The 27,510-nt window shown below is 40.4% G+C and overlaps 1 protein-coding gene across 8 annotated transcripts in view; it reads right to left on the bottom strand.

Moving 5' to 3' along the window:
- LOC133474145 (BTB/POZ domain-containing protein kctd15) overlaps nucleotides 1–27,510 on the bottom strand; it is a 47,994-nt gene that overhangs the window by 7,507 nt on the left and 12,977 nt on the right. For 6 of the 8 annotated variants that reach the window (XR_009787366.1, XM_061765522.1, XM_061765527.1 and 3 more), the window contains 2 exons: nucleotides 26,818–26,962; nucleotides 17,385–17,690 (listed from right to left, as the gene is read on the bottom strand). Coding sequence is in view for 7 of the 8 variants with exons in the window: in XM_061765522.1 (XP_061621506.1) it covers nucleotides 17,385–17,690; nucleotides 26,818–26,962 (451 nt within the window). In the remaining variant the exon portion in view is untranslated. Of the gene's footprint in view, nucleotides 1–8,343; nucleotides 10,258–11,359; nucleotides 15,367–17,384; nucleotides 17,691–26,817; nucleotides 26,963–27,510 lie in introns of those variants that run through there. The other 2 variants (XM_061765526.1, XM_061765523.1) reach the window with 2 other exon arrangements.

Below are 27,510 nucleotides of genomic sequence, written 5' to 3'. Positions count from 1 at the left end.
AAACATGATGAAATGTAAATACATAATTAAATAAGGTTTGTTGCATTATATTTGTGCAGCATATGGAAAACATAATACCATGTTGACCTAATGACAAAAGTGAACAATTAAGACAATATCCCTTCATATGACAACGCAGATAAGTGAATCTTCCATTTAAAAAAAGTCCCAAATTTTAAAAATGAATCTGTTCAGAAGTCAGTGTTCTCGCGCGTGTTCAAGTGTAACTATGAGTCGAACCTTTTCAAATCTCAGCCAAACTAACAGATTGTGCCACAAGGTGGCGCTTCGAGGTTGTATTTGGACTACCGCAGAATTGCACTTGACCAGAGAGAGTCAATCACAAGCGTTGACTTTAGACGGGGGGGGGAAGTGATGTGAAAAAAAATCTGATCTTTTCTAAATTATTTCAAAGCTATTTTTTAAATGGAACTAAAATTGTAATTATGGAAATTTCCAAGAGCAACTGTAATTTAATTACACATTTTCTCCAAGTAATGTAATAGATTATAGTTACATAATTTTTTAAAAATTAAATTACATAATCCCGCTACATCTAATGAGTTAACACTGCCCATTAGTGTTGTTTGTGAAGGACCTCTCGGCTGAGGCAGACGTGCTAACCACTTGTTAGCATTGCACCATGTTGTCTCAAACTAGATGTTGGTTAGGTTAGCGTACAGGTCCCGTCTCCCGCATCCTTATTCCCGACACGTACTTACTCGTCTTACGCTGGCCTCCTCATTACTCAAATTAGGAGCCCCAGTAATCACCTCGCCGCGCTCACCCCCCAAACACACCTCGCTTCGCACTTTTCACAACCCTTTGAGCTTGTGGCCTTGCTGCGCTCGGCCAATCGGGCGCCGGCTTCATGAATAGAGCAGGAGTGGTGTGATGTGGGCGAGCCCCGCGGTCTCATCCCATTATGCCGTGCGAACGGGGAGGGAGGTTGGTGCGCATTAATGACACACGGCTCATGTTTTCACTGATGATGGATGGATTATCGACCATCTTAAAAAAAAAAAAAACTTACCTGACAGACTTTCTAAAATTCATTAACCCAGTGCTAACACAAAATGAGGTTTTTCTGGCTGGTCCACCGATTTTGGATGGTTGGGCCGTGACACTAAGTGTGACTCAGAAGCTGTTATAGAGAATGAACGCGGTTCAACTTTCGCACCGCCACTTTATAATTATTATTATATATATTTTTTTTACATAGCATTTTAAGAGCAACAATGAGAGGCGGAGAAGGTCCCCAACTACTGCAATAGTCGTTGCTCCCACAGAGAAGAGACAATATATTAGCGCTGGGTATTTTTAAGAACCTCACAATTCAATTCGACTTCTTTATGTTGTGATTCAATTCGATATTTATTTAAATGCTTCAAGATCAAGTAAGTAAGATGTATGTATGCATGTAAACTTAAATAATATGTCTTCCTTCCATCCATCCATCCATTTTCTGTGCCGCTTCTCCTCACTAGGGTCACAGGCGTGCTGGAGCCTATCCCAACTATCATCGGGCAGGAGGCGGGGTACACCCTGAACTGGTCGCCAGCCAATCGTAGGGCACATACAAACAAACAACCATTCGCACTCACATTCACATCTACGGGCAATTTAGAGTATTCAATTAACCTGCAAACTCCACACAGGCGGGGCCGGGGATTGAACCCCGGTCCTCAGAACTGTGAGGCTGACGCTCTAACCAGTCGCCCACCGTGCCACCCATAATATGTCTTTCCTCTTGCAAATTGTGATGTAAATAAAGCTTCTGCATGACAAAGCCAACAAAAGACCTTACTTTTGTCTACTTCCTGTGTTCTGGATTTACACGGGAATCCAAAATAACCCCAAACATCAGATTTAAAAGTTGAAGGTTCTGGTTTTACGCCGCTGCTGGAATCGAAATATTTGGTCACCATTTTGTTGTGCTTTGGTCAAGCGTGACCTTCGTCCCTACGATGCAGATCACATGCAAAGTGCTCCCTACTGGCCAGGGGGGGTGAATCGATTCGGAGGATTTGCTGACTTTACATTATATTGAATTGGGGAGAGGAATATAGTAATGCATCGATTAGGCAATGTTTATGCCCACGCCTACTTTTTTCCCCCCAATTGTTTTCATGTTTTTTCTTTTTTCTTTTTGTTTTCTTTTTTTGAAATGGAATCAACCCCGAAAACACTTATTCGCAGTGTATCGCTGCTTATTCAAGATTTTTTGGGAGTTAAACAATGCAATCCGTCCGTCAATTATCCGCAGATTTTTGCTACTCGAGGTCCGGCCCGGTGTCGATGCCCAGCTAATAGTGGGGGTCCACTGTATTGTTTTATGCAGTATTTATGTCTTGCTGCGCCGTGTGGATTCAAGTAGCAGTTGTCTGAAGGTTTATCATTTCCATAACATCTATGTTAATTTCCGTTAACCCATCTATAGCGTTTCACATTACATGCTAGCAACAAGCTTGAACATGTTGGTGTTTAAATACTATTTGTAGCTCTCTTTTGTTGTATGCTCTTTTTGCTGTGATGTGTTGCGTGAATGTAGCAGTTGTTTGAAGGTTTATATTTACCGTAGGATCTGTGTTAATTTCTGTTACCCTGTCCATGGCATTGATGCGCTAAGGAATTCTTTAAAGCATTCATGAACAAACATGATTCTGATAGCAAATCGATGTGCAACTATTACATACCGTTAAAAGCGAGTTTGTCACTGTTGTCAATCTTTTTTTTGGGGGGGGGGCAAATACCATTAACTCTCAACACGATCATCTCATAAAAATAATGAGGTCCTGCAGGAATAGCATTAAATCTCGAGAAGTATCCTGGCTGGGCCGCCAATATTAAAAACCACTCAAGTTAGGTTGTCATGGCGACGACAAAGCCATTATTATCCTCATTGCAAGCCAATGTGGCATGAACGAAGCTGTTATATGTATTTTTAATTAATAATACTCATTATAGTCCCTCAAAGGGAAATTGAACTCGCACTCTGATGTATACTTTGTGTTGTACACAAGACAAAGAAGTAGATCACGCACATGCAGGCATGCAAGGAGAGATTCAGAGTGAAAGAGTGCTGCACCACTTGAGCTGGGGTGATGGGGACAATGCCTTGCTTGTGGACAGTAGGCAGCAAACAGGCCATTTTTGTCCAGTGTCTTTCTTATGGTGGCGTGATGAACACTGCCCTTAACTGAAGCAAATGAGGCCAACAGTTCTTTGTATGTTGTTGTGAGGTCTTTTCTGACCTCTTTGATGAGTCGTCATTTCACTCCTGGGTGGTTTTGGTCGGCCAGCCACTCCTGGGAAGGTTCACTACTGTTCTGTGTTTTCGCCATTTGTGGCTCACGGCGCTCACTGTGGTTCGCTGGAGTCCCAAGGCTTTAGAAATGGCTTTATAACCTTTCCCACAATGATAGATCTCTATTACTTTCTTTCTCATTTGTTCATGAATTTCTTTAGCTCTCGGCATGATGTCAAGCTTCTGAGGATCTACTTCAGTTTGTCATGCAGGCCTTATTGAAGTGATTTCTTGATTGAGAACGGGTGTGCCAGTATCAGGCCTGGGTGTGGCTAGAGAAATTGAACTCGGGTATGATAAACCACAGTTATGTTTTAACCCCCCCAATAATAAAAACCTTCATTTAAAAACTCCATTTTTTTGTTTACTTTTTTGTTGTCTTTGATTAATATCTAAGTTTGTTTCATGAGGGGAAACATTTAAAGGTGCCGAACATGCAAGAAAATAAGAATTCACGAAGGGAGCAAACGCTTTTTCACACGCCTGTATATGTAACTTTAAAATATAGTATTGTCACATCTGCTAAGCTCTTCCTTTGAAAAAATTGGAAAACATACTAACAAGACCACAGTCAGGATTTCATCTCCACTTAAAAGTAAGTAAGTAAGAGCCTGAGCTGTTAAGTCGTCATGGCAACAACAGAGAAACTATTCTTCTCATTCCAAGTCCGTGCGGCATCAACATGACTCAGAAGCTGTTATTTCAAGGTAAAATAGTTACTTTCATATGTTGCTTTAAAAACCAGTGTTGTCCCTGTTGTCAGTGTTTTTCAAAAAATAAAAATATTTTATTTCCCATAAAATTAAGAAAGACATGCAGAAATCTTTTGAAACCTTTTAGGTGTCCTGATTGGTCCACCCGATATTAAAACTGCTCAAGTGGAGTCATCCATGCAACAACAGAGATGCTATTCTCCTCATTACAAGCCAGTAGGGGCATCAACATCAGCAAGGTGGCTATAAAAGCTAGTTTTATCACTCTCTTTCTTAAAAAAAACAAAACAACCTAACTTGACTTATAAACGTATGTGGAGACTAAAGTAGGGCTTGTCCTCGTTAGGCTCCAGTTCACCCGCAACCTATCCTGCCTCTTTCGCGTTCCCATTCACACCGATGGACTATTAAGGGTGTCTTCATTGTGCCGAACACGTTTTTGGAACGTGGCAGGAAGTCGGCATACACTGAGAAAACCCACGCAAGCATAGGGAGAACATGGAAACTTCACAGCTAACATTCAAATCAAGAACCTCGGGAACTGTGAGGCAGACATGCTAATCACTATTCCAGTGCTAGCCAAATCTTATTGAGCCAAGGCACATCTTTTTAATTGGAAAAGTCTCACAGCACACCAAACAAAACAGGTCCCAAAATGTCCCAAAAATCTATAGGTAGCTGGCATTGATAAATGAATAAAGATACATTATTTGTAGTCAGTACACACGCACGTATTGATCTGTTACGACACACTAATGTGCCACAGCACAGTGGCTGGAATTTACTGCACAAGGACACCGTGCAGCCCACGTGGAAACGTATGCAGCATTTCAAGCACAAACATATGCACTTTGAGTTCCTATTCAAAGTAAGGAGCGTTTCTTCATGTCTTCCCCTCCTCCTCCCTCCTTCATCCCCACGGCGTCTGCGACAAATTTTGCGAAACAGAAGAGACAGCAAACAGCTGATGGTGAGGATGGCTAATTAAGAGACCTGCCCGAGCTTCATCCCCGTCTCCTCCGATTTTTATTTATTTTTGAAATCCATGACAGGCGAACGATTATGGAAATGATATTACATTGGTTTCTTTAATCGTTGCATCACATTGCATTTCCCCCCCTTGCGCGTCACCCTTCTCGCACATGGGGGACGCGCTCGTCTTTGGGCCTAATCAATAAAGATAGTGTGGGAAGAAAACTTTTATCACGGATCCAAGGCAAGACTTTAGGATGTTCTATATCCCGACACTTGAGGACATTCAAGTTTTTAACGCGGCGCAGCCGTGCCACAAGAGGATTAACAATACAAGGTTTTAACATCCATCACCGATTGACTCCAAGAGTTTACAATGTATCTGTCCTGATGTAGCGCCACCTACTGATGACAAGTGTTGGGGAGTAACGGAATACATGTAATGATGTTAAGTGGTTTAATTACAAGTTGTACGTAATTGTAATCCCTTACATTATTGGGAGTAAATGTGAAAAATCATCATAAAAAGCTCGGATTCATCCAATAGCTTTTCTTCTATCACTTCCTCCTTCTAAAGCCGACACTTGTGATTGGCTCTCTCTGGTCTTGTGTCATTCTGACGTAGTCTCAAACATGACATTGCTTTCCAAATGTGACCTCAAAGCGTCACCTCCTGGCACAATTTTATCTGAGATTCTGAAATGGTTAGACCAGGTTAGCTGTATATATGTATATGAACATTGACTTTTGAACAGTTTCATCTTTATTATTTTGGACTTTTTTTTGGCACATTCGCTTATCTGGGTTGTCATGTATTCTCTAAATTGTGCACATTTGTCATTAGGTCAACATGGTACGGCATGCTGGTTTTCCGTATACTGTACACATAAAATGCAATAAACATTTTTCATTATGTATTTACATTTCATCATGTTTTGTTATCATTTATTATTTCTGTAAAGAACAAATGTGGTTAATTTCAAAATAATGATCTATGGTTTTGAGCCAGTAATTCTTTTTTGCAGAAACGATCCATGGGTCCTGTTGATGGATTCATTCAAAATTAAGAAAAGTAATCAAAAGGTAATCAAATTTAATTAGTTATTATACTTTGAAAAAGTAACTGAAATAGTTACACTCCTATTACATTTTCAACTTGCAATTGCAACCAAGTACATTTCCAACACTGCTTGTGACCACAGCCTCTTACATTAAAGGACAGTGGGACTTAGTTAAGCAGGCTGTACAATTTGAAATTTGACCTTAGACTTACATAAATTAGTTATATATAAATTGTGAACTATATAAATTAATTATGGATGAAATGGTGGTGTTTGAACTGTGCTTTTTTTTCTTTTTTTTTTTTTTTTTTTTTTAATTGTGACACTTAACAAGGGGTGTGAACAGAAGAAAAAATTGAGAACAGAAGAAGAATATTCCCAGGAATCTATGTGAACTGAGTTAATCCTTTTGTTTTCTTTTTACTTCCCACAGTAGTTAATATTGCCAGCCAATCCCAGGGCACAGAGAGACAGACAACCACGATTACACGTTTACACCTTTGGACAATTTAAAGTCTTCTATGAACCTAACTTATTGGAATGAGGGAGAAACCCCACGCAAACACAGAGAGAATCTGCAAACTCCACAACTGAGATTCAAACCCAGAACCTCAGAACTGAGAGGCACACATGGTAACCGCTCGACCACTCTGCTACCCTCGATGTTTCCACAATGTTATGGTATTCAAAACGATTTACAGAAATGTTATGGATTTTCATTGATTTTAGATGCATCTCTGCGTTAAACTTGATCAAATTTGATGAGTTATGAAAAGTAGAAAATGAAACTTCATCAAAGTTGACAAAGAACTTCGCTCACCAGCTTTTCGTACTCCCTTCTTCGTCCCCGATGATCCTTAAACCAGTGAAACATCAACAAACTTCTGTGGATTCGCCCGCCCCGAAGCCTCCTTGCTGAGCTGTCACTCAACCTCAGGATTGCCATGGGAACGAGGATGGCGTACCAAGCTTCGCTCCTCTAACCTCTCGTCGTATATGTATATTTCCAACGCGACAATCAAGGCTGAAAAGTGGAGCGCGATGTAATATTGATGGCCACCAGAGTACACACACGCACGCACACGTACACACGCACACACACGTCTGGGCTAAGAGTTGACTGACACATTGCCGCATGGGGCTGGTCCCGTTTAATTCACTTTAACGTGTGACAAATGAATCACTTATATGAAGGATGTTACACAGACCTCAAGTCATGAAGGTAAGTTGACCAAGATAGGAATGCACCACCAACACAAGCGTCACTCTGCCCTCTAGCTTGCCCCCCAGTGAAAAATACTTTGCAGGGGTTCGACAGGAGCATGTCCACACAAGGCCTGCGTGCGGCGTTTACTCATAAAAGAGAAAAACAATGCCTTTAAGCTTGATGCATTCACTTCAAGACAATACGTTCTACTGGCTGTTCAATCTTTAATTTGTTTGGGTTTGTTAACATTCCTTTCACAGAAATAGAATAAATCCATTCCAAAAGACCATTGTTTGTCGTAGTAAAACTTTTGAATACTTTACAGGCAATGTTTTACAGTAACAGTACAGAATTATGGAAAATGTACTTTTTAATTGCCTGTAGAAATAGTTGGGAGTGCCTAGTAAATCTTTGGTGAGCTGCCTGTCTATATCTGGAAATGTGTGTGTAAGCGAACCGGATTGTGACCTAACCGTGGTCTAATTTACAATATACCGCCCCCATTAAAATAATTTCATGAGATTAAAGGCATAATATTACAAGAAAAAATTCTATTCTATTTCAAGTATTAGGTCATAAAATTACCAGAGAAAAAAAATGCCTAATGTTAACAGATTAAAATCATTATAATTAGAGGGGAGTAATTTTACAAGAATAAAACCTTAGTTTTTACCAAGAGTTATTTATCTATCCATCCATTTTCTGAGCCGCTTCTCCTCACAAGGGTCGCGGGCGTGCTGGAGCCTATCCCACCTATCATCGGGCAGGAGGCGGGGTACATCCTGAACTGGTTGCCAGCCAATCGCAGGGCACAAACAAACAAACAACCATTTGCACTCACATTCATACCTATGGGCAATTTAGAGTCTTCAATTAAACTACCATGCATGTTTTTGGGATGTGGGAGGAAACCGGAGTGCCCGGAGAAAACCCACGCAGGCACGGGGAGAACATGCAAACTCTACACAGGCGGGGCCGGGGATTGAACCCCGGACCTCAGAACTGTGAGGCAGACATTCCAACCAGTCGTCCACCGTGCCACAGAGTTATTTATATAAAAAATATATATATTTCAAAAATAAAGTCATAGTATTGCGATTGGCTGGCAACCAGCTCAGGGTGTACCCCGCCTCCTGCCCGATGATAGCTGGGATAGGCTCCAGCACGCCCGCAACCCTAGTGGGGATGAGCGGAACGGAAGATGAATGAATGAAATCGTAGTATTATGAGAAAAAGGTTTCACTTTGCTACAATAGTCCTAACATTAAGAGAGAAAAAAAAACTTTAAAGTACTATTATTACAAGGAAAATGTTTTTTTTTCACAACAACAAAGTAAAAACAAAAAGTACCTGTGAGCAAGCTGTTCTGAATTTCACCAGATTGTGATGTAACAGAGTGGAAAATGTACATGATACCAGCCACCCCCATGCCGATATTTCTGCCTTCTTTCCGACCTTTCTTTATCTGAAGAGCCACAGTTTTCAACACACAGCAGCACTACACTGTCTAAAACACTATCCTGCAGAAAATACCCCAGCTATCATCTCAAAGCCAAAAGGTAAGCAGAGCTGCATTGGGTTTTGTTGGATGCACTGGTTTTCACATCATTACCATGGTTCTCTTTTGCTCATCATCACTAATAAACAACATATAATTCACAAAGCCAAAGAGCTTCCAAAAATTGGTAATACTGTTCTATCACATAGAGAAATACAACAAAATAGTCTACACCAGTGCTTCCCAACCTTTTTTGTCTTTTGAACCCCCTGAACATTTTTGTCATACCATAAGTATACCCTCACTTTTATGTGTTGATGATTCTTGAAAAGAAGAACTTAACAAAACTTTTTATTTCCTCTCCTTAATATGAACATTTAATTCTCAGGCATTGTCTTCTTTTTAACTCAAATTAAACAAAAATAAATACTATCTTGCCTTGAAAATAAATAATATAAATACAAAAATATGAAATCAAAATAAATAATATATATAATTCTCATAACATTTACCGAGTGGTATATGAATCCTCTCCTGAATCCTGAGCAACTGGACGTTTCAGCCATGTATCCATCTTTGCTTGTACACGACTGTTTTGATTTTGGCAAGGCTATTGTCTTCGCGGGTAAACTACAATAATTGTAGCGCACACATACTATTTTACAGATGGGCTGATGAAATGACTAAAAATATTGACTTATCATCTTGGAAATAGATTATTAAATGTTTCCACGCAGGGTTGGGAGGGCTACTTTAAAAAAATAGCAGTGTAATATGGTGTTTAAATAGTAAAGCAGTGAGTGATTTGTGACAAGATAGTGAAATGTTTATTTACAACTTAGCTGCGGGCCCCTGAGCTAGCTCACTAGCTCCCGCATAGCCAAAGTCACCAGCAGTCCGAATGACTCTGACAGCTCAGTTGTCTTTGTAAATGTTATCCAAAATGAATAAGTCCTCCAGTGCATATCATCCAGTCACCGTCCATTCCTTCGATTTTTAACAAGCTGCTTTTGTGATGGCGACACAGCCATTCAGCCAGTGGCCGTGGTGGCTCCGGTCCATGAAGCTACTGTATGTTGTGCCCACTTGTTGCTCTGCTAAACTGCTGACAAGGTTGCATGGCCTGCTAGTGGAAAAGTGGGCGAGTGCTCAAATCACAGCCAGCCTCTCCCCACTTTAAAAATATAACTGTGCAAAATAATCAAATGTTTTAATAAATGTACCTGTAATATGATTTTGTCTTTTTTTTCAGGAACTGTACCAGATTACAGTTACATTTTTTTTTTAAATGTATTCCGTGAGATCTGTGCAAGCCTGTTTCCACGTCCCCTTGCAGTATGCTCACGTAGCCCTCGGGCCACGCGTACCCCTGGTTAGGAAACACTGGTCTACAGTATGTTGGAGAGAAATTATTGAGGATGGTAAAGGACATATAGCTAGGTTGTTCTTCTTCTCTTTTTGTGAGGCCACCACAGAAGGATACCAGGAAATTGAACCCCCTGCAACACAGGCAAGCGTCAGGCTGCTCTTTAAAATATGAGCAATATGGTTAATAAAATATTAATTGGACGCACACCCACACACTGTTGCTAATGCAAATAGCATGTAGCTGAAAGCATAACAGATAACAACTAGTATGGAAATGGCCAGAGAAGATTTCCAACAAACTGCCCTCTCCGTTATGTCTGTCAGGTGTTTCCAAAAGAATCAGAACCAGAATCAGAATCATCTTTATTTCGCCAAGTATGTCAAAAACACACAAGGAATTTGTCTCCTGTAGTTGGACAGCAGACACTGAATTGACAGAGAATACTTTTGAGACATAAAGACATTGAGAAAAACAGTCACTGAGCAATAAAAGGTTGCTAGTAATCTGGTAATGCCGGTACAATTTCTTTCTTTTTTTTAACAACTGTGCAAAAAGATTCCGAGTTCTCTAGCAATGAGAGCAGTTTGAATGAGTAATAGAGTAATGGTCCAGTGCAAAAGCTGAGTAGTTTTACTTTTTTGTTTTTTTTTGTTCTATCATGTAGTATAGTATAGCTTTAGAAAGTCAATTAAATGCTGCCTGTATAGTTAATAAAGGTCGGGCGACAGATAAATAAACCATCTTACAATGTGGAAACATTGTATCCTATCAAGCAGCACCGTTTGCTATGTGTGTGCACGTGCATGTGTGAGGAATGTGTGTGACCGCAAGTCCAGATTGATGGACTTGTAGTGTGTGTAGTGTGACATGTCGCAGGGTGTTGCGGCGGGTTGCGTTGGTCACGGCGGTGGCAGCGGGGGACAAGGGCCCCTTCGCCGCCACTGTCACATTGATGAAGGACGGATTGGCTGTACTCTGATGTGAGCACTTCATCACTGTGATGTATGGGTCAGTGCGTGTGTGTCTCTGTATATGTGTCTGTGTGTGTGTGTGTGTGTGCGCGCGCGGGTGTTTGTAAGTCTGCCGAAATGTTTTCCCTCCGTTAAGCGCTATTGCTGCTCTGTGATTTTCCTCCCACACTGGAAAAACATCAACGTGCAGGTAGTTTGCATCATTCCGTACGAATTCTGTTCATGACTCACGTGCCAGGGCAAGGAGGAAGACTACATACACTGGTTGCACAACAGTTTAATCACAACAACATATTTTACGAGAACAGTCATAATGTCATACAGGGGGAAAAAAATCCTTTAAAGAGAATAAAGTCATGTTAGGAAAAAGAAAATCACTTTACAAGAAGAATGTCATTATCCTCTTGGTAATACATCTTATACCATTGGAAAAGCCTGTTTATTACCTTTTTAAATGGCAAATGTTGGGAATGGGATCCCGCAAAGTGGTTCTGGCTGTGTATGCTTTCTCCATACCCTACTGAGGTTCCTTATTGTTAAATGAATAAATTGTGGAATTGCCATTATTTTTTGTTATTTCAAACTTTAATCTTCAATTGTCCAATCCACCAAATACCAAACAAGACTCAATGGCGACAGCAAAATAAATTGTTTGTATTGGCAGAGAAGATTGGCCATTTTTTCATGGGCACAATGCACACACCTGGCTCAGCTGGTCATCCCACAAATGGATGTTTCTTACAAATCTGGCACTATTTTAAAGGGTAATAGGGTAAGAGGCTTTCCAAATGTATAATATTTACTGCCAGGAAGGATTGCTACAACTAAACACAAATTAGGAGACACTTTACCGCCTCTCATCTGCAAATATTACCTGTATGAAACAAACATCAGAAGGATTACCATGAGATAAAATTTCCCAAACCACAAATTCCTTAGCCCGATGCTAGATCTCCATGCTAATAACTCCTGAATTGTCATCTTTCCTGTCAAGACACCATAAACACTTTGTTCCAGACAGGCAGGGTGTAGTTGCATGTCTTCCCCTGGGTGGGGGACCCGCAATGTAATCAGATGACAAGCATATTGTCTGGCGGCTAAGACTGGGATTACTTTGCTAACCTTCTCATAGCCAGTGGGAACAATGGGGGCGGACTTGTTTGGAAGAGCTCTCGTTATGCTGAAACGTACCACGTGTCTTTGACTCCATGAAGCCAGAGTCTGGACTTACTGTATGTATCAGTTGAAACCAGATGTTTACATACATTATATAAAAAGACACATACTTTATACTTTTTTTCTCACTGTCTGACATGAACTCAGACTAAATGTTTCCAGTTTTATGTCAATTAGGACGACCAAAATGATTTCTATTTGCTAAATGCCAGAACAATAAGAGAATTTTTTTTTTACAGGTCCCATATTTTGGCTTTTTAGATCTCCATGGAGTGACTCTCTAACATGGACCCTCTGACAGCTACTTCTGTTTGATGCAGTTTTATAACCGCTTTGTCCATATTTGGCTAAGACCGCCCCCTTTCCTGTGATTGGTTTCCTCCGTGTAGAAAACCCACTTGTGAGAGCACACGTGTTTGTTACAGTATGTTGACAGCGCTGGCTCGGGAGCGGAGAGGTAGGCGGAGATCTTTGCTAGTGACTAGATAAGCTGGAGAAATTCGAATAACCTGATTTCAGGCATCTTGGCAGAAAAACGTCTGGAGCTCAGGAATGCGTGGACAATTTTAACTCATATTTCACACTTTATGAAGGCATATAGAGACAATATTAGATCCCATCCCTTACTACAAAACGTTGGTTTGGCAAAATACAGGACTTTTAAACAATTTTTCGTTACTTTCTTCAAATTCCGAAGTTAATATACATTTCATTAGTATTTGGTACCATTGCCTTTAAACTTTATGACTTGGGTCAAACGTTTTGGATATCCTTCCACATGCTTCTCACGATAGTTGGCAGGAATTTTGGCCCATTCCTCCTGACAGAACTGGTGTAACTGAGCCAGGTTCGTAGGCCACCTTGCTCGCACTTGCCTTTTCAGGTCTGTCCATAAATTTTCAATAGGATTGAGATCAGGGCGTTGGGATGGCCACTCCAAAACATTGACTTTTGGCACTTAAACTTTAAAATGTATTTAATTTTGGCCAGGGACATTTTCTCTACATTTTTCTACTGTTTTGTATTGAAAACAATATACAATAGTGTCAATTATTGGATTCAGTCATTCACTAAAATCCATTTAAAGTAAATCATGTTGCTTTTTTGAATGAATACTGATATACAATCAAAATGCGATAAATCGAGATTAATTAATTAGAAAGCTTCTAATTCATTTTTTTATCACATCCCACCCCTCCTTTTATATACTGTCGTGTAAGTAAACTTCTGGTTGCAAGTGTAAATTTATGATTTCAACTGTATATAGAGAGGAAACCATATTTGGAAACATAATAAAATGGAACCTGAATGCCTCACAAGAAGGCAGAGGAATTGTGTGCGTTCTGTGGGGCAATCAGGAAAAACTACTGAATGTAATTACAAATGTAATAACAAAATATTTACTTTTTAATTCTAATTTTTTCTTTCTTTTAGTTTTGAGACTGGCAAATTTGGAACAGATTTGCATGAAATTCACTTTGACATAAATGTTAATCGGGAGTTCACAACGCAAGTTTCACTATTTTCTCGCATGTCACCCATTATAAAGGATAGGGATTTTTTTTTCAATACTTGAAAAAACATTGACGATATTGCTCTGAAGTCACTGATGGTGTAGTGGTACACTCGCCTGACTTTGATGCAGGCAGCGTGGGTTCAGTTCCCACTCAGTGACGGTGTGAATGTGAGTGCGAATGGTTGTCCGTGTCTATATGTGCCCTGCGACTGACTGGCGACCAGTTCAGGGTGTAGTCCGCCTTTCGCCCGAAGTCAGCTGGGATAGGCTCCAGCGTCCCGTGACCTTAACCAGGATAAGCGGTGTTGAAAATGGATGGATGGATATTGCTCTGTGGACTGCAATCAAAATTTAATGAGAGCACCTAACTAATAGATATTTAATAATTGTTAAAATATCTATAATTGTACATGGAAAAACAAGTAAACTCATACATGTAAAAAAAAATTAAATCTAAATTGTATAAAACTGTCAGTCCAAACACAAATATATGAATACAAATAATGAGAATGTAAATGCATTTAAACTTAAAAAAACATCTCCAAATAGTTTGAAATAATCTAAATAATTAAATACAAATTATTATTATAATTTTTTTTAGTAATAAACATCCATCCATCCATTTTCTGAGCCGTTTCTCCTCACTAGGGTCGTGGGCGTGCTGGAGCCTATCCCAGCTATCATCGGGCAGGAGGCGGGGTCCACCCTGAACTGGTTGCCAGCCAATCGCGGTGCATATATAAACAAACAACCATTTGCACTCACATTCTCTACTACGGGCAATTTAGAGTTGTCAATTAACCTACCATGCATGTTTTTGGGATGTGGGAGGAAACCGGAGTGCCCGGAGAAAACCCACGCAGGCACGGGGAGAAAATATATTGTTATAACGTGTTGTTTTTCTGTTATATTATAGATACTTGCTTTTTGTGGGACAGTGACAATGTGTAAGATTGTAGAAGGTCGTTAAACACCAATAAACTGAAAAAATAAACAAAGAGGCAAACCCTTAGCTATCGCCCTGGTGCAGGTAATGAGAGACTTAACTATGATACAACTTCTATAAAATGGGTTTATCAGCATTTGGTGGCGCTAGCTGGATTTTTATCCTCGCTCGCCTCATCTAGAAAGCACAAGTGCCTTTCAAAGTGTCTTATTCCGACGCGCTGCCTTCGTCCCATAATCACGCTGGCTGGTAAACAGAGTGGGGAAATGTTGTGTTAGTTGATGCCGCCAATTAATTATATTGCAAGCCATTTAAAAATCTATAAAAGAAGTATAAACCGGTTGAGGCTGTTTGAGAAATTGTAAGTATGGTATTAAAAAATGCAATACGTGTATTTCAATGGCCTTGGGCGTTGTTATATTGAAGCCTTTTTTTATTTTTATAAAAGGAGTTCTGTCTTAAAAAGGAGTAAAAAGTAAATTATGCATATTATTCCTCCGCTGCACCAACCAACCAACCCCCCTTTTCTCCTCCAGCCCTTTGCTGGGTTCGTTTTCTCTGGGTTTTTTTTCGCAGGAAACATGGCCGCAGTCCACACGTGCTTTGTCCCGCTCGTTCCGCTCTTCTTCCCTGGAGGTGTTGGAGTGAGGGAGAGAGGCAGGGAGGAAGGTGGAGGTGTCAGAGTGCTGCCTGGGAGAGGCTCTCTTTCAGTGCTGGAGGCGGCGAAAGGAGCCTTGTGTGTGTATGTGTGAGCAATGGAGTGTGTTGCATGGAGCCCGTGGTGTGAGGCTGATATTTTCCTCTGCGGGCAACACAACTGGAAAACTACTCCCCACCCACCACCCAAATATGCTACTGTGAGTACATGGAAATGGAACACGGCGGGCGAAGATTTCATGGCCAGGGCAAAATTCAAACCGAAGACTATAAAAAAATGTCCTGTATGTATATTTGGGGTTAACATTTGCGTCCCCCTTTTGTGTCTGTTGCGCGCTGGTATGTCTACAGTAAATACCAACATCTTGGAGCCTAGTTAAGTTCTTGTACTTGGCAATGTGTCTGATGCATGTGCCACATGAACAGACCTGCTAACACTAATTGACAAGATGTTCACCAGTTTGACGATGAAGTGCTGCCTCCATGAGTGAAAATACAATAAATGCTTGTACTGTCTTGTTTGCACTTGCTGTTTTTAGACTCTGGGCTCAACAAATAGCCACCACCTAGCTCAGCTCTTAGTTGTCATGGTAACAAAAGTTGTTTGTGAGTTGGTACACCCCATAGTCAGGGTGGGCTGTGGCTCATTTGCGTGTGACAGGGTAAAAAAATAGGGTGATTGTGTACAGCAATTTTTTATTGGTGGGGTATTTTGACGAAAGCATCAGAGACATGTTATTAAGACAGCTAGGAATGTTTTAAACTGTGAAAAATATGCATACCTCTCTTTCAAAAAAAAAAAAAAGAGAGATGACCGATCAGCATCCTTATAGAGCTGGAGGAAACAGCTTGAGGGTGTAATTTAGATTGGGAAATCTTGTAAAAGAGAGTGTAGATGTTGTCATAGCAGTGGTTTTATCAGAACAAAAAAGAACCAGGAATAGAACAGTGTCATAAACCAAGGGCCCGCTGAACATGATTTTCATTGGTAATTGACGAAACAACAGGGTTGAGAATTAGAACTCGGCTATCTTGCCCATCTTGTGTTGGATAGTGTTTGTAATCAATGGGAGTTCTTGCTTTTACGTAAAAAAAGAAACTCAACTATTAAAATTGAGAATAATCTATTCATCTAGTCGTAAATTAAAGTTCAGTTGAAGATTTCAACTGGTACAGCGATTACAAAAAATAATAATCCCTTTAAGTGCAGATCAGTTAGTAAGGCAAATTTACATCTACAACCATTAACAAAGAGCACAAAGAGACCTCCACCAAGGCGTGTGTCACCTCTCAAATCAGCGAGGACAGTAGCCTTTCATAGGGACAAGGAACAAGTAGCTGGGGTTAGGGACTGAACCCTAGCACAAATGAATTGAAAAATGAAGTGACAAAACGCCAGTAATTGACAAACTCCTATGACTAACTCCTAAAGTTTAGAATTGCCACAATAATAGTTCAAACCAAAGATATACCACAAACGATGACCCCAAGACAGCTTCATTTCATTTCAAACTCATTTTACTCTTAAAAATAAATGGCCTACAGATATTTTGATTCCCAAAAAATGCTCGGAAGTGCATGTGTACGTGCACGTACATATGCGGTGAAGACTTTTCGGAACTTCCACAGCCAACCCAGGCTAAAATTTGCTCCTCCCCGACACACAAAGCTTGTCACTTCCAAATACTTCCTTTACACCAATTACTGTACAGTACTACTTCCCTATTTAGACAGGGATTTGACAGCATCCTGTGGCAACTTAGGGCATTTCAGAAAGAGCACACAAAGTATGAATTGCCAAAGAAAAAAACAGGAATAGGTGAATTTGTGACTAGTGAACCCCAAATATGTGGAGATTACTGTAAACCCATTCTCAAAGCCAAACTACAAAAACATTTTATGATACTAATTTAAATGTTAATTAAATATAAGAGAAATGCAATTTAAACAATTCAAAACCTAATTAAATTATTGAAGGAAACTTGTGTTACCTGGACGGAGTTGAGCCTGCAGTAGCCGTTGAGGGGGAAACGGATGACGTGGGTTGGGTCCTGGTTCCAACCGGCGTTGACCGAGTTGCACATGACGTCTCCCGTCTCAGGGAAGATCTCTTCAATGAGGACCTTCTCGCCGCTCAGGGCGATTCGCTCACCCAAGTCGGGCGTGACGCGCACCACAAGGCAGTCGCAAGGCTGCGCCATGCGCCGCTGCTCGCGGTCCTGCTTCCAGCGCTCCAGCTCCTTGATCATGGGCGTCAGCTGGTAGTAGCGCGCCTCCTCGTACAGTAGCTGGAAGTCCTGCGGAGGCGGGAGAGCAAGACGTCAGGGCACTTCATTAGGTACACCTGCACAATCTGATGAGATCTCATACAAAAACTCGACAAGATAATAATGCTCAGTTTTGAGTGACACGGTCAAAAAGGAATAATATGGCATGCGGTAACAATGTGTTTATTATTGAGGTTGTAGTTTGTACAGTACAATCCTGTATTGTCCAATAGAAACATGTACCTCCACATTTGATCCACAACATGAAGGAACAACTGTTTTTGCTGATTCTCTGCCTGCACATCTGTTTGGGGCAACTATATATTGGCGATGTCCAATAAAAAATAAATAATAAAAATAAAAAAATGCAACTCCAAAAATTATTGCTTGTGTTCACTTTTATCTGAAAGGTGATGAAAATCTTTTTTTTTTGCAAATAACAAAAGCTGGCGGCGACTGGTTAGAGCGTCAGCCTCACAGTTCTGAGGACCCGGGTTCAATCCCCGGCCCCGCCTGTGTGGAGTTTGCATGTTCTCCCCATGCCTGCGTGGGTTTTCTCTGGGCACTCCGGTTTCCTCCCACATCCCAAAAACATGCATTAATTGGAGACTCTAAATTGCCCGTAGGTGTGAATGTGAGTGTGAATGGTTGTTTGTTTGTATGTGCCCTGCAATTGGCTGGCAACCAGTTTAGGGTGTACCCTGCCTCCTGCCCGATGACAACTGGGATAGGCTCCTAGTGAGGAGAAGCGGCTCAGAAAATGGATGGATGGATGGAAAAAAAACGTTTTCAATTATTGTTGCACTGCTGCAAAGTTTATTTGCATGTGGTCAACCATGCCTCATCACTGTCCATTAACATTTCAAGTTTAAAATGTGAAAATAATTACTCATCACAAACTTCTTTGTTTGCCTTTTACCTAAAACGTGATGGAAATATATTTTTCTACATTTATCTGTTTGGGCAACCGTGTATCGTTGGTGTCAAATATAAAAAAGTATCTGTAAAATACATGTTTTAAAAATGTTATTTCTCTCTCTCTCTCTCTCTCTCTCTCTCTCTCTATATATATATATATATATATATATATTATATATTATATACACACACACACACACTGTATATATTTGCAAATACCGCTGCACTACTGCTAAGTAAATATGTATGGTGCAGCCTTGTATTGTCTCTATCCAATAAAAAATAAAAAACACGTATCTCCAAAATCAGTTTCTTTTAAATTCCCTTTTAGCTAAACCATGGTAAAAACATATTTTTACATTGTTCATTTGTGTGAGGCAAGCATGTATAGTCACAGTCCAAAATAAAATAAAACGTCAAAATAATTTGCAACTATAGTTGCATTACTGCAATGTTTATCTGTAGACCCTATCGGGATACCATGTATCATACAGTAGTTGTCCCAAAACAAACAAACAATAAGCAGGTGGCAGCTCTCATGCTTAGCATCACCGTGTTAGCCGTTCAGCCTTTAGCATGTTTCTATATCCATCAAGGCCATCACGGTGCATGACGCATGCAGACAAGTTTTGCAGCAGATTGCCTTCATCTATTTCCCCCACGGGTAGCGCTCGCTGGGGGCACTTTGCCCCTGCACATTTGCCTCTAATTTCCACAAGAGCAGATGGCGCCATCATTCAACGAGAAGAGAAGGGATGCGTAACGTTTTTTTGCGTCGAAAGCAGATGGAAGGTGAGGAGGAGGCGATGTGTGCGCAAGCGAGCGCGAGGGCAATCATCAGACGGGGGGAGTGTTTTAATGTATGCCCAATGTATGTTAATGAGGTTAAGCTCCTTTTACGAGCAGATTTTAATTAGGTTACACCCAAATCCCGCTGGTAAACATTTAGTAATTAATACATATGTTGTCTGATTAGCAGGAACTAAGACTGACAGCTTCATTCACTCTTTTTAAAGTCAACTATTAAAGGGCGTTCACGTTGCTTAGGTGCTAGCTATGGTATGGTAGACAAATCAACAACAATGGCAAACGAACATTTTATAGTATGTCTATGTATGTCTAGTTTGTGGTTGAGACAGATTTCTGGTCAGTTTGTCGGTAATTTCCCACATTTTCCTTATCTTTTTAGTGACTAATGTAGGAATCTTAATGACAAGTGCGGCTCGAGGAATGAAGTTTGACATTTTTTCGTTTGGGATACGACAGTGAGACTCTTACGTCATCTTCCAGGAACTAAGGAAAAAAACAGATGAACAAACAAACACTAAGGTACGTTCACACCGCAGGGCATGATGCCCATTTCAGACCTTTTGGTGAATCCTTTTTATGGAGTAGTTCACATTACAAAAACAAATAGGACTTCTATTATGTACAGAACACGTCCGTGATGTCACACGTATGCGCACAAAACCGGACGTCACATTGTACGTGCGTGCAAACATGACGTGCAGTGTTGATGGAAGTCAATATGGCCCCTCGCGTCAGTCTTGTCATGATGCATTCGTGATGATTTCTAGCATTTTGTGCAACCGGAGCCAATATTTTCTCATATTTATCAGTTCTAAAACATCTTTTTTCACCACTGACTGTTTTCCACTCCTTCTTACGCCGTTGCAGTTTTGTGGCGCGTTAGTTTTGTTGTACTATTGTGACATTTGTCGCCTTTTGATGATGTATACGTCGGATCTGTGTCCCGTGAGCGTCCATACTGCACTCGCGTTGGATACATATCCGATTTACTGGATATCCACATATGAAAGAGGCCTGGGTCGTATATGAAAAAATCTGCATTGTACTGTTCACACTGACATGAAAAAAATCTGATACATGTCACATTGGGCAAAGAAAATCTGAATTGACCTGCAGTTTGAACATAGGCTAATACAGGATTTAGCATTATTTAATATGGTCCAGGTGGCAAGGTGGACGACTAGTTAGAGCGTCAGACTCACAGTTCTGAGAACCGGGTTCAATCCCCGGCCCCGCCTGTGCGGAGTTTGCATGTCCTCCACGTGCCTGCGTGGGTTTTCTCCGGGCACTCCGGTTTCCTCCCACATCCCCAAAACATGCATGAATTGGAGACTCTAAATTGCCCGTGTGGATGTGAGTGCGCATGGTTGTTTGTTTGTATGTGCCCTGTGATTGGCTGGCTACCAGTTCAGGGTGTACCCCGCCTCTGCCTCCTGCCCGATGATAGCTGGGATAGACTCCAGCACGCCCGCGACCCTAGTGAGGAGAAGCGGCTCAGAAAATGGATGGATGGATAATATGGTGCATCTAGTGTCGTTGAGTGCAATTTTGAAAATAGGCTTTTGGATAAAATGTCCTTTGCCGCATCTCATCAAAACTAACTAATTTGGGGCCACACTGAAAATAAAAATACGAAACATCATAGTTGCCCATCCATCCATCCATTTTCTGAGCCACTTCTTCTCACTAGGGTCGCGGGCGTGCTGGAGCCTATCCTAGCTATCATCGGGCAGGAGGCAGGGGTGCACCCTGCACTGGTTGCCAGCCAATCGCAGGGCACATACAAACAAACAATCATTCGCACTCACATTCACACCTACGGGCAATTTAGAGTTTTCAATCAATCTACCACGCATGTTTTTGGGATGTGGGACGAAACCGGAGTACCCGAAGAAAACCCACGCAGGGACAGGGAGAACATGCAAACTCCACACAGGCGGGGCCGGGATTTGAACCCCGGTCCTCAGAACTGTGAGACAGATGTGCTAACCAGTCGTCCACCGTGCCGACTCAATCAACACCAAAAAACCAAATGGTTTTTAATACTGGTTGTCTTTCTACAGCTGACAAAAACCTGCACTGAGACAGTTCGCCTTTAGGCAGCTCTCTGTTTCAGAGTGCCTCATCTGTCCCAGCTCTGAAGCCAGTGGATGGATGTGTTTTTAACAGGAGTTCTGTCTGCGAGGCACTTTAGTCATTCTGAGCCCCACACAAAACAACAGTCATCTGTAGCGCCGACGTGAGGATGAGGAAAAAAAGGCAGCGCCCAGCAGCAGCTTTGTCGCGGCTGCCGCCAGCTCTACCACATGACTTCATTCCCGAAAAAAGCTGGGTCTGGACAGACAGCCCTTTTTGAGCTTCAGAATAATGGCCGACCTGACTGGCCGCAGGCAGGCGACATCTAAGAGGGAGAACGGAGAAGAAGATGATAAAAATAGTCTTTTGGAGGAGGACAGATAAAGACTGGCCGTGTGTCTGGGACAAATTATTAGACACAAAAGTGGATTTGAACATTGTACTTAATCATGGAATATATGGTATATAATACCTTTGTTGTCATTTGAAATTATTATCCACTTTTGTTAATTGTTTGGCTATGGCGGGACAATCTAATTACAGTACATACAGTCCCTGTACGTTAAAAAACATTTATGTTTTTTCTTTTTCAGGAGCACTAGTACGTTGCAGGACAAAGTATTTAGTAAAACCACTCCACAAACAACTGTTATTAGATATACATTAATGTTTTACGACAATCATTTTGACTTAGCAAAACAGTAAATTATAGGACATATGCACAAAAAAATATACACTATTTAATTTGAATTTAATTTCAGTGAGGGTCTGGATAAAATTGTGGGTATGGGAACTTATTTATCTGTTAATTATCATCAATTAAATAGGGGGAAAAAGACCCCACAAAAGATGTAATACAAGTATTTTGAGTCAGAAATGCATACCTAGCTTATCCTATGCTGTATATGTAATGTTATGGTTAACGAACAGTTAATGGGGATGCTTGCTATGCTATGAAACCTGTTTTCATTGGTTGATAAGCTACAGTACACAGATAATATGTGGGAAAAGTCTAAATTGGATAGAGACAATAATAGTCATAGAGTAATAGGAGCGCAAGGGGCGACCTTAGCGAGGTACAAACATACTGATAATCGGGCTTGAATTTCAGCATTTTTTCTCTCTTCCAATCAAAGTTAGCAAAGGATTGATTATGTACTGGCAGCAAGGACCGAGGGCAGCGGCGCGAAGTGAAGCTCCATTTTGTCACCAAATTTTATGTCCAACAATGCACGGACAACAACTGTCTGCAAAGAACCTTATTCATATCACATTTACAGTACAACATCACGACACTTGTGTCGCTTCATGACACTGTGTCGTAATGTTGGAGTATGACATATGGCCGTACTATGCGACAAGCGTGTGGGAATATTTTACCAAAAATGAGACCAGTAGAACAGTCACTTGCAAAATATGCAAGTCTATCCTCAGATATAATAGAAGCTCAAGTTAAATAGAAACAATGAAACGTCACAATTTTTCAGAAGAAATTCCCAGTTTACAACATGCTATGCTATATCGGCCAGCTCATTTAAGAATAAAAACATGCGCAGGGCTCACACTAATTAAAAAATCTACATTTACAGTAATGGTGAGTTGTATTTTTAATAATTTATAATTTATCTGTCCGTCGAAATATGAAACCCGTCTGTGAAGAGAAAAAGGTTGGGGGCCGCTGTATTCTGCTGCAAAATATCAATGACGCCATCAATTATTTGACTTCGACTAGACTTTCACTATATTATAATCGACTACAAAAAAAATCTTCACTAAGAGCGTTAAGAACACGGTTGCTGATTTTTTTTCATCCTGTGTTGGGGTCTGTCACAGTTTAAAAATTGCTTACCATGTACAAAATCAGTATGTGTGTACTGCAGACCACTTTTACACACCAAAAGTATGAATAATGGAATTGTTCCTCGGAACAGACAAAGTACCATTGTACCATAAGTATACCTTCAGTGCGACTAAGCCTTGCTTACTGTTGTGTGATTAACTGCGCGTTGAATAACGAGGGCGGTTATTAATACGGAATATATTTTGTTACAGCGATGTCGGCCGAAATCTTTCATTTTGCTATTCTGCTCAGACTTTCACATTGATTTAACAAAACACACAAGGCTGCGGCTGCCAGCAGCAGAACAGACCCAGCCCTCGGGCGACGGCAAGCCTGATTGTGTTCAGATAAGGACATGCTCAATTCTGCCTTGCACTATTTGCATTTTTTTCCCTCCTCCACCTCCTCCTCTTCCTCCTCCTCCTCCTCCCCCCTTTGCTTGGGCTTCACGCAAATTGAAAGGTATGCAGATCAACATGGGCTTATGCGAGGGGATTGTAATGAGTCGAAACAATAAAGTCAGACACATTCTCCTCCAACACGGCCGCCTGATTGGAATGTCAAGACTTCACAGAAGGCGAGGCAAAGCATGAATAAAGAAGACGGAAAACTAATCGGTACTGAGTCAGACCGTCACTTGCCAAACTATGCAGGGCTTTCATGTCATATTCAGTTCTTTGAGGCTGGGTCTGGTTCACTCTCTGTGGGGCCCCCTAAGAGCTAGCCCCCGGCTCCGAGTGGCTCGGTCTCACCAGGTTCCCTCAGAGAGAACGATGAACAAGGAACTATCCCGTGTAGAAAGGTCATTTGAGTTAAGGTGGATTACAGTGATGAGGAGAATAAACATCGCGAAATAATCCTTCAACAGGAAGCAGCCTTGGATAAAATAAACATTGTAACAGAGCCTTGAATGGCAATGTTGATTCATACATATTTTGGCTAACTGGTTAAAGTTGCTGTCAATTTGATTTACATCAGATTTGTTTTACCAGTGGATTAACCTTTGTGCATTATTTGTTGTTTTAAGTACACATCCTCATTAGTAAACAAATTATTTCTCTTGACAGCTAGCATCATGGAAAAAGTAGCTCTGATAAGCTTGCGGCTATATTGCTACAAAGACTAAATTCAATCATAATAAGTGTTAGTGTTCAAAACTAACAAATCTTACATCTTAGTGGCAAACTGTAATAAAAACAAATGTTTGTAAGGGATCTGGCAGCTAATGTCATCCAACTCGCCTTGCGATGTGGGCTCACTGAAAAATAGCATGAAATTTCATTTTACACATTTTAGTAAAATGCTTTATGTTTTTGTGTAGCAGATACAATACATAAAAATAAATTTTTATTGGATACATTTACAACATGCAAATGAAACTAGGGATAAAGCTTGCTAAATTCATGCAACGAGAAGCGGAAACAGCTCTGATAAGCTATCAGCTAACTTGTCACATGGGCTGCAACAAAGAACAGACAAAAGCCAAAAATAACAATATACTGTGTTAGTGTTTAGAATGAATGACTCTTACAGCTTACTGACTAACTGTGATGAAAAACTACAATATGTTTGTAAGGCATCTGGCAGCTAATGTCATCGAGCAAGCCTCGCTATAAGTGCCAAGCACAAAGCACCGTGAATTTTCATTTTACGTATTTTTTTAAAATGTCTTTGCACACTTGTGTGGCAGATACAATACAGAAAACTTCACTTTCATTAGATAAATTTCCAATCAGCTACTAAAAGTAGCAAAACAGGTAGCTTCATGCAACAAGTAACAAAAAACTAATAAAAGAAGTAAAATACACAAAGAATGTTTTAATCCAACCAAAGGTTCATCTGCTGTACCTTGACAGCATACCGGCTAAGCTAACTGTGACCCAAAATGATATTTTAATTAATTTAATAATTATTTAAGTTGGTAAAGCGGTCTTTGAAGAACTAGCTACTAATGTCAGTCAGCTAGGCTACCTATGTGGGCTGACCACAAAGCAGCTTGAATTTTCATTCTATGTATTTTAGTAAAATGTCTTATGCTTTTGTGTGGCAGATACGACAACAAAAACTTGACTTTTATTGGATAACTTTCCAACAAGTTAACGAACTGGCTTCATCCAACAAGTAGCAGAAAAAGCTCTAAAAAGCTCATGTCTAACTTATTGTAGGTGTAGCATCAAATGGCACTGTTAAAATCAGAAAAATACATTAAAATGTATCAAAGTAAGCAAAGTTATTCTTCCCTTACCTTGACAGCTTACGCTCCTTTTGTAAATTAGATGCTAATGTTAGTTGGCTAGGCTAGCTATGCAGGTGGCCAACGTCAAAGCGGCATGAGTATTCATTTTATGTATTGTATGTCGTAAATGTCCTCAAAGGGATGATTTTGTGTGGCAGACAGCTAAGCAAAATTACAGTAAATGTCCCTTTCATAGGCAAGATTTCCAACAAACAAGCGGTTTCTTTCGCGCCTAATACAAAAGAAGAGAAAGGTGAAAAGCCTTTATCTCCAATTGTTTCTCTTTATCCAAACACTAATAAAAATAATTTATGTGGGTTTTTTGGGAGGATGAAAACAAAAAAACAAAAAGACATTTGAGGTACAATCTGTGTTCCTATTGAAAATAGCATGTTTGAAGTCCAAGTTTGTTGGTTAGATATAATTTTATATATAGTAATTAAATGGCACCTTAGATGTGTTTTTAGGAATGGTTCACCGCCCAAAATAAATCATATACAGTTATTTGTTGTATAGTGGATCCCATTATTTGTGGAGGACAAGCACTAGGCCCGACCGTGAATAGGGAAAATCTGTGAATAATTGACACACATTATAATTGCATTGAAAAAAGAAAAAAATATATATATTTTTTTTAAAACACAAAAAATAAGTGGGGTTATTCCGCCAATAAGCGTTTTTGGAGTTGGTTCCCCGCCTCCCCCCAAAAGAAAAACATAAAAAAAAGAAAGAAAAAAAAGGGGAAAAAATCTGCGACTACATGAATACATGGAAACAATATCAATAAAAATGTAGTTTAGTTTCATTTAGTTTTGTTAGTCATACAGAAAATCAATAGTCAATACAAAATCTTACATATATCAAACGAAGACCAAAAGGTGCAGACTGAAGCCAAGGCTTTTATTGTCTAAATATCAATGATCATCAATAAATCATCAATTAATCGACATGGACTCGACTATCACCACATTGGCGTCAACTACAAAAAATCTGAGGTCCTTCAACCCCTAGTATATAGATGGGATTTCATAGTTTTTAAATTTGCAAAAAATTTAAAAACATTTTTTTCATGTTATAATTTTTTCATTATGTATGTCATTATTTTGAGGGGGCGGGGGGATAATTTATTCAATTTTCGAATACGGCTATAACATAAAATGTAGGGAAAAAAACAGCAGTTGTTGTGGCGTATTATTTGGATGGAAATGTTCAATGAATACAAATACATACATACATACATACGTTTCATGTTTTGAGTGTTGTATGATGACACATACCTTAAAGTCTTCAGGAAGCAGCAACTTGCAGGTCCTGAGGAAACTGAGGATGTAGCGGAATATCTCACCGTCGCGATCTACGAAGTAGTGCTGTTTCAAGCTGTCCAGCACGATGGGCTCAGTGCCGTTGAACAGGCGACTAATTCTGCAAATTGACACGAGCGGCACACACACACACACAAAACACACTTAATGAAACAAGCCAAGCTCCAGTCAAATACATGAAACAATTACCCTCCATTTATTTTCCAATTTTATGAGTGGCTAGCCCGAAATACTTTTTTTTTTTTTTTTAAACGAGGAGCTTAAGGCGGCGTTCCTCTGCTCCAGACTCGTTTGAAGTGTCCCTTCCGTGGACAGATTTCACACTCGTCAGATGTCCGCACAAATATTAATGCTGTGAATGCAGCATTATGACACTTTTATTCCACCTGTTACATGGTGCAAATGAAACAGAAGTGGGAAATGGACAAGACTCACATACTAATGTACTATGTATTCTGTATTCTACACTACATATCCATCCATCCATTTTCTGAGCCGCTTCTCCTCAGTAGGGTCGCGGGCGTGCTGGAGCCTATCCCAGCTGTCATCGGGCAGGAGGCGGGGTACACCCTGAACTGGTTGCCAGCCAATCGCAGGGCACATACAAACAAACAACCATTCGCACTCACAGTCATGCCTGCGGGCAAT

Source organism: Phyllopteryx taeniolatus, chromosome 2, assembly GCF_024500385.1.
Source record: "Phyllopteryx taeniolatus isolate TA_2022b chromosome 2, UOR_Ptae_1.2, whole genome shotgun sequence".
In the NCBI taxonomy this organism is placed as follows: Eukaryota; Metazoa; Chordata; class Actinopteri; order Syngnathiformes; family Syngnathidae; genus Phyllopteryx; species Phyllopteryx taeniolatus.
Note: the sequence above shows the minus strand (reverse complement) of the source record. Positions and strands in the feature narration are given on the sequence as shown.